This window comes from Buceros rhinoceros, unplaced genomic scaffold (assembly GCF_000710305.1).
Source record: "Buceros rhinoceros silvestris isolate BGI_N320 unplaced genomic scaffold, ASM71030v1 scaffold19694, whole genome shotgun sequence".
Taxonomy (NCBI): domain Eukaryota; kingdom Metazoa; phylum Chordata; class Aves; order Bucerotiformes; family Bucerotidae; genus Buceros; species Buceros rhinoceros.
In genome coordinates, this window is record NW_010407885.1 from 1 (window position 1) to 7,908 (window position 7,908).

At 39.8% G+C, this 7,908-nt stretch overlaps 1 protein-coding gene across 1 annotated transcript in view; it reads right to left on the reverse strand.

Moving 5' to 3' along the window:
- Positions 1-3,242: 3,242 nt before the first annotated feature.
- GRTP1 (growth hormone regulated TBC protein 1) overlaps positions 3,243-7,908 on the reverse strand; it is a gene marked incomplete at its 5' end in the record, with an annotated part of 35,496 nt that continues 30,830 nt past the window's right edge. Inside the window, 3 exons of the mRNA XM_010134679.1 lie at positions 3,243-3,737; positions 5,773-5,958; positions 6,082-6,254. Of these exons, the coding sequence (XP_010132981.1) occupies positions 3,648-3,737; positions 5,773-5,958; positions 6,082-6,254 (449 nt within the window). The remainder of the gene's footprint in view (positions 3,738-5,772; positions 5,959-6,081; positions 6,255-7,908) is intronic.

Here is a 7,908-nt window from a genome sequence, read left to right on the forward strand (position 1 = left end):
GGAGACCCTAAGATTTGTGAAGTACAAACAAATTACTTTGAAATACATAATAATAATAAGCATAATATTCTGTAGTCAAATGCCAGCTTGTGGGTGCTATGCTTACTCTCTGCGTGCCCTACTGCAGATGTTGTGGGGGCTGATAAGATGTCTGAGTTGAGGCTAGTGCAAGAAGTATGTAAAAAGCTTTGAAATAACTAGGACTTCTTGTGGTCCAGAGAGTTAAGGAAGACCTTAAGACCTTGCCCTCCTAACTGTGTGCAGACAGTTCTATGAAAGGGGCAGAGTTTTGGGAAGTTTCTGATTCTCTTTGTTAACGCTATCCTTTGTGACTGTGGTTAAAGCAAAATGGCTCAAGGAGGAGTGGCATGGATAGATTTGATGGCTGAGCTTGTGCGTAACAGTAACAACTCTTGAGAAGGAAACAATTATACATCTTTCTATTGTGCATACATACAGCTAGTACTAGGAAGACTTCATCCTGAACAATCATAGTGGACTTGGCTTTCCTTTGACTGTTAGCAAGCTATGCTAGAAGTTAATCTGAGCCTGTTTTATTCATCTGCTGAGAGCAGAAGCTTGAAGTTCTGGGTATGGCCATCTGTTGGTGTTGCCTAACATGGATCTTTTTCTCTCTCTCCTCAGTGGAAGAATGTCAACTGGATGAAAATAACATGCTAATCCCTATAATAGTTGGTGCAGCCCTTGCTGGTCTTGTTCTAATTGTCTTGATTGCCTACTTGATTGGCAGAAAGAGGAGCCATGCTGGATATCAAACAATTTAATGACTTGCACTAAAATCCAGTGTAGATGAAAAGCAATTGCAAGAGGCTGGGAAAAGAAACCCACACACATTTCCCCTGAGCTAAGATTGATGTTGTAAGGGAACACCTTTTCTTGCAAATTGCTGCTTCTTTAAAGTCTGCTTTATTAAATGTGAAATCATCTTGCAGCATTTAACTATGCACAAAAATAACTTCTGAAAATTCTGGTGTTTAATTTTGCTAACTAGTTTAAATATTTACCCACTTAGAAACAAGCTAAAAGTTTTTAAAGTTGTTTTTTTGGAATTGGCATATGGTCATGTCAGCTAAGGATTCCAGAGAGGGATGTTGCTAATTCACACTGACTCAGTTTCAGAAACTCTTAACAAAGGGAAGAGGCTCACTGTTCGTACTGCTGCTATCCAGCGATGATGGTAATGATACTGATGATGCATTTAAAAAAACTTAGTAGTAACAACTGACAAAGTTGAAGTTTAAAATCTAAACTCCACCTTGTCTCCTAGGTGTGTATTTTTTACTAAGCTTTAAACTCAATGCCTGGGTGTGAACGATGCAATACTCAAACCTTACAGGAACTCTTTATGATTGGACAACTCCCCTGTTTGATATTTTTGATGCTATGCCAGCTTGTTAGCAGCTGGTACTTTTTTAAAATGGGTGTTATTTTTATTTACTTTTTTTTGTAAAGTGATTTCAGTCTATTCTGTTGGAAGGTCCAGAGAGATCCTGTTACTGCACATGTGTACAATATAGATCTCAATCTGCTGATTCTCTTGCTTTAAACTTGGCTGGGGGGTTGTACACTTTAAGGATCAGTTCTTATGTATGCATTGCCTGTAACAATGCTAATAAAGACACTTTTTTTTCTGTATATCTTAGTGTTGCTGATCACTCTCAGAAACATTTAACCATTGGTAAGTAAGTGCTAAAGACACTGCTGGTTTGGTTCTACTTTGGAAGCTTTAAACAGTCCTTAGTGTGGAGTTTATGTTAAACAAGTTTTTTCTGTGTGGCACAAAGGAGAGGCTTAATTGTGTATGCATCTCCAGAACAGTCCCTTGTTTTGGACTCCATGCCTAGAAACAGGTAAAGCTGCTGCATGTCAGTAACCTGAGAAGTTAGCTCTTCCATTAAACTGCTGCTTGCTGAGAAACATCCGTGTATTGGTCTGCCCTGATAAGCATTGCTTTCTGGAAGTGCTGATAAAATACTTGGTATAAGGACCATGTAAATGACATTTTACATTTTATTTTGAAGTTAGCACAGAGTAGGAAACATGTCTAGTGAGGTCTGTGTGGTGTAATGTGCTGGAAACAAACCTCTGTGTCCCTGATGCGCTCCTGTGGCAATGTGTTGGTGTTAACAGTACTGGCTATGCAGGGTGGGAACCAAGGTGCATGAAACATTGCACAGGTCATCTTCTGACAAGGAGAACTGAATGCAGGGCAGTAAGGCTGGTATACTTTAGACCACCTGTGCTGCTATCTTGAAGGAGCCTGGAAATTATGAATTTTGCTAGTGGTAAAGAAACTATTTCCTGGTATCTGCTGATGCACCAGAAGTATGGTACTGGTCACATCCTTATAATTTAAAAGGTAAAAGCTGTCTGACTGGTACCACAAAGGAAGGACAGGTTAGCCTGGAATCATCCTGTTGAGTAGTTGTCTTTACTTGTCTAGAAGAGTACTCAGCTACTTGCTCTGAGGAGTTTGGTTTAGTTTTTTCCCCTGCTGAGGAAGTAAAGAAACTCCATCTGCAGGAGGAGGAAAAAGAAAAAGGCCTTCCTTGACAAGGAATGGAGATAGCTTTGAGTCTGAAAATGAGTGCAGTATTAAAAGGTGAGGCTTTCCACAATAGTTGCTCAACAGGGAGAATAAAAAGCACAAACTGCTGGTCTCTAGCTGCCTGCCCTCCCTCCCTTCCCCTGCAGGAAGGAGAGGGAAAGGATTTGGCCACGAGAGGGCTCTGTAAGGACGGGAGAGCGAGGCACAGGCACCTGGCCCCAACAGGGCTGCTGCTGTGCTTGTTTCTGCCCAGGAGTAGGTGTGTAGACTTGCCCTCATGACATCTGCTTCCACTGTCCTTTATAACAAAGTGAAAAATGCCACTTCCGGATTTGAGTCCAGTTTCTTGTTATCTACTCTGGTAGAGCTAGAAAACCCTGAATATACACACAAAATATTAAGAGTGGTTATAGAGGAATTTTTGCTTTCCATAGCCTGGACTTGCATGTGTTCCCTGCTGCCTTTGCCTGAAGAGCTGTTACATACTGCATAGAGTAACTGCCACTGAAGATGATCACCTTCCTCATTGCTGTCCTGCCCTGTTCTTTGCCATATTGAGTTCCTTAAGTCATAGCAGTGAGGAAGAAGGAAGGGGGTTGTATTCTAGCCAGCTAATGGCAGTCAGAGAAGGGATCAAATATTTCACTCTTCACACCAAGAAAACAGGTTCTGACAAATTAAATTAATTTATTTTGTACAAATGATAGGAGTGTCACAGTTAATACAGTAGGAAGGATATGTAACTTTATACACCTGATTTAACATTACAAAATGCCCTGAAAAGATAAGGATGGTGACTTTTTTTGTAAAAGGAGTGTCCTGACGCTGATCACATTCTACTCTGAAAATACTTTAATCCTCTAAAACAAACAAAAAAACCCCAAGCAACCACAGAACCACCAGTTTCAATTATCAAGTCTGACATACAGTACAACACTTTAACAACACTTACTTGAAAGGCAGGAAGACTTGGTCAAGTGTCAGCTAACTCATGGAAAGCTTAAAGTGTGCTTTAGTCAGTGCAAACAGAGGAATGTGTCAGTTGCTGCAGTCTGACCACCTGGTTACATCTGGTGAGTTATCCCTGAGAAAGCACCTTCTCTCTGCAGCTCTCTCGGAGCTTGTTGATTGTTGCCATGGACAAGCTTCCAGGGTCTGTGAATATTTTCTGAGGGCAAAAGAAGATGATTCTTCATTAAAATGCTGGCTTTGGACAACACATTGGAATTCTCACAATTCTCTGAAGTGTGACATCCCTGCTTTGATATCCATGCTGTGAAAATGCTTACTGCTGTTTGGCATCCGTGTAACCAGGCAGCATCTTCAGCTGCTCTGCTGTAAACACATGGTAAACCTGCAGCTTGTGACAAGTGCTGTGAGTTACACAAATTGAAAAGCTAGTTTGAATCTAAGTGCCCACTTAAAACTATTCTAGAAGGCATTTTTAATGGTGGCTGGCAGGTATATTTAGAATATTAAGCCATCCTGGGTAGAGCTACAAAATATGAGTCCATTTCTCATGTGGTGCTAGCATTGGTTGTTCAGGCTCTGGAACACATACAGGCATAAAACAGTATATTCCTACTGCAAACAAATCTTACTCTCTTGCTTTACTACCTTTAGTGCTTTCCTGGATAGTAATGTGTATGGATGTAAGAATTTAAGACATTTCAAATGCTGTCATGCATACTGGAGTATTTTTGACTTGTTGATTAAGAATACTACATTTATTTCCAGTACTTCACCTAAAACTTCTGTCTGAAAAGAACTACAAAGCAAGCTGCAAGTTTATGTACTTTAATCTACAGTTAAGACATGTGGGGCTCTCTGAAGTTTTAACTGACAGCTCTGGAGATGAGATTATATAAATGAGCCAGTTCCGAGCAGCATTCTGGTAAAGAAGCCTGCATGGCATTAACAACTAAAAACAATGGTTTTGTTCAGGGAGGGGGAGCCATAAAATACTTAACTGTCATCACCTCTACTGGTACTAGTATCTGTACTGCTGGAGAGGAAAAAAAAAGCCCAAACAAACGTAACTCAAGAGTATGTGTTTCAAAGTTACAGAGAACCTAACCTAAATCGTTTATTTAATTGCCTTCAAAGCCTCCTCTCTACAGTAACCAACACAGTTAAAATAAACTGTTTTTTAGGGTAGCTACAAGAAAAAGGTAGTCAATTTTTTAAAAACAGCTGCTGTAAAATATAATGTAATTAACAAAGGGGGGGAAGTGATTCAAAGGCAAGTGTTTGTATCAGCCTCTGAACTGGTGTTGTCATGGCAGTTATCATTTAGCAAAACTCTCATAGCAAACTCTTTATGGAATGGAAAGACCCCTCAAACATCTCCCTTCTCAATTAAAGCTGCACCTGTGATTTATTTTTCTTTTATGTGAGCGAAAATGAAATGACACGAATGACATCCTACTATGACAGACCTATACACAGACCTCTGACATGAGCATGAAACTTGTGGGAGTAAAAGTCACCTACTACGATGTAGTTCTGTGCACACTTAGGAAACAATGATAGTGGACTTGGCTAAGTGTTTTATGACAAAGGCACTCCTGTTACGGTTTTTTGTGCAGCTAACATCTTAACATTTTCATCTTCTTGAGTTAGTTAAGCTCGAAACTAACATTCTATACAGGTTTGGCATCCAATCTATTAATCATTTACAGGAATAATTCTTAGTTTGCAGATTGTCATAAGACTTGAGCACTTCATGGATTTTTGTCTGGAAATAACTTGGTGCTACCTTTTTGTTCTAAGTAGAATGCTTTATATTCTGGCACTATGAAGATTTATCAAGGAAAGTTTAAAACTCACTTTGTATCTCTTCTACAATACTCTATTACAATTCATCTGAAAAAAGCACAATCTGTAGTTCACTGCAAGAATGCACTAAACACATTTTCTCATCAGACTTCCTGCCTTTTAACTGGTAACGAGCAAAAAAAAATTTTTCCCCCTGTACAGCAGATAATGGGAAGGGACTGCTGTACATAGATTTAGATAATAATTATTTTTTACAATTCTTAGAAAAGTTTGAGTTTCTTATGTAAAGAAACTTGTTCTTCATCTTTTTGGCAATTCCCAGAGATATATTTCTCCTAACTGTATCCGTCTTTTTGACTGAGCACAACATTTTCAAGTCAGTCTTGGTTTTAATTTGTAACAACTAAAAGCTGCAGAGAATTTACCTGCATGAAGCTGTGACACTCTGTTACAAATGTTCCTTTGGTGATCTGCTTAAACTTGTCACAGATGTCAGGGAAATTCGTGGCTTCCAGAATAAAAGCTTGATGTTGCTTAATTAAGGTTAAGGCCACGCGGAAGATGATCTTTGACCCTTCGTAGAATAAGCAATCCCATATTCGGAGTACAGTCTGCAGGAAAGGAGAGAGTTCAGATTACAGTTTCTCGATTTCCAGTAGGTAATTGCTGTAAAGCAGTCCAAGTGAAGTAACGATTATGACGGTATATTAAGAGAACTTTATGTTGCCAGTTACCTCTACTGGAAGAATGTCAATGAACAAGCATATAAACCAGCGTGACACCACTAGGGTCCACATGACTCCATGTCTTTCCATCAGCTCTGCCACAGCTGGAATTTTCATTTTCACAAGTTCTCCAAGGACTTCCTGATCAGTTTTCAGGCCCAACATTGCAGGACTGTAATAATCTTGGAGAGAAGAAACCAAAATTCAGGAATCTGTTGACACGATCTTTCCACAGAATTGAAGAGACTGTCCCTTGCAGCTGAGCATATAAAGGCACGCTGAGCCTACGAATCCCACGTTGAAGTAAATTAAACCATGCAACAAGGATGTCTGCATAGTGGTCATACAGCACGTCTCTTTCAGCCAAGGCCAATCCCTCTACACAAACAGTTCATTCATGCCTCCCAAAGTATTTTCTTTCTCTCTGATGTTTTTTGGCAATTCATTCTTCCTTCCCAAGGAAGGATAATCTAAGTAGTTTTTAACTGCTAGCTTAAACTAGAAAAGACTTACTAATATTTAAGCAGTTCAATATAACCACCACCTCCTTCCTGTTTAGGGATGGGGGGTTGGTTATGCTGCATACCTCCCAGTCCACACAATACCCAGATAGGTAACAAAAAAAACCAAAACCACCACCACCAAAAAAACCCCAAACAAACCCAAAAACCAAAACAACCCCCAGAAATCACAAAAAACCCCAAAACAACAAAAACCAAACCCAAAACAGCCCATAGCCTTTAGACTGGGCCCAGTCATAAATTGGAAATGTGGATTTCTGAAAGTGCCAGGGGTGCTGGAGGCCAGACACCACCTCTCCTGGGGTGTGACCTACCCATTAAGTTAAGTTTTTCCTCTTTTTTTCTGCAAGACAAGGGTTGAAATTAGCCCTACATCTTCTACATGCTAGTCACTGAACTAAACCATTGACTAAAAAATTTTAAAAAATGGAGCACACAGTGACAGTTACTCCACAGCCTGTTTGACAGGGTAGGAAGCATTTTCATGATCAAGGTGCAGGCTGAATAACTAGCAGCTCAGTTCTACAAACAAGTAGTTCTGGATGTATTTAAGGGAAGAAAAAGATTATTTTAGTTCACAGAGTTCAGATGGCCCAGCAAGTGTCAAGAACTACACAGATGTTTAAGACATTTGTATTTTGGCTTTAGATGTTGACAGTAACATTTAAGCTGGACTTGATGGCTCCAGCCCTGGGAAGCGATCCTTAATGATTCACTGGTGCTTTGCTGACAAGATCTATGTTATTATTTACTGAAGCAGTAACTGGTAGCACAAGCAACTTGTGTGGGTTTCTTTCCTTCGTTTATTCTGGAAAGCAGCAATTCAGGTTTCTCTAACTTAGCTGGTTTCTGCTAAGGTTCCCAGACACATACAGCATAGGCTGATGGGTCACCTGAAGGCGAAGGGATCGGAAAGAGCAAAGACCATTTGTCTGAAATAATTTGAATAAAGCCTGCCAGTGCCACAGATGAGTTTAAGATGTCTAAATTATGCACTACATGTAATTTCTCTAATGAATTCACAAGAGCAGTTTAACATTCCTTTCTTTTCTGTGTCAAAGGTTTTCTTGAACAGACTTTGCACCCCAGGAGCTATGTGCTCTGCGTTTGTCCTGTCCAAACTGCAGAACATCTACAGGAGCTTTTATAGCACTATGGAGTATTGCATTCAACCTCCAGGAATCTAGCTTTTTGTCTGTGATCCTTATTTCCTTTGTTCCCACTGAAGAACAATAATTAAAACTTCTATACAGACATAGGAGTCACTTCCACTATATATATTCCTTTAACCATTTGCCTTTTGATTGCTTGTAGG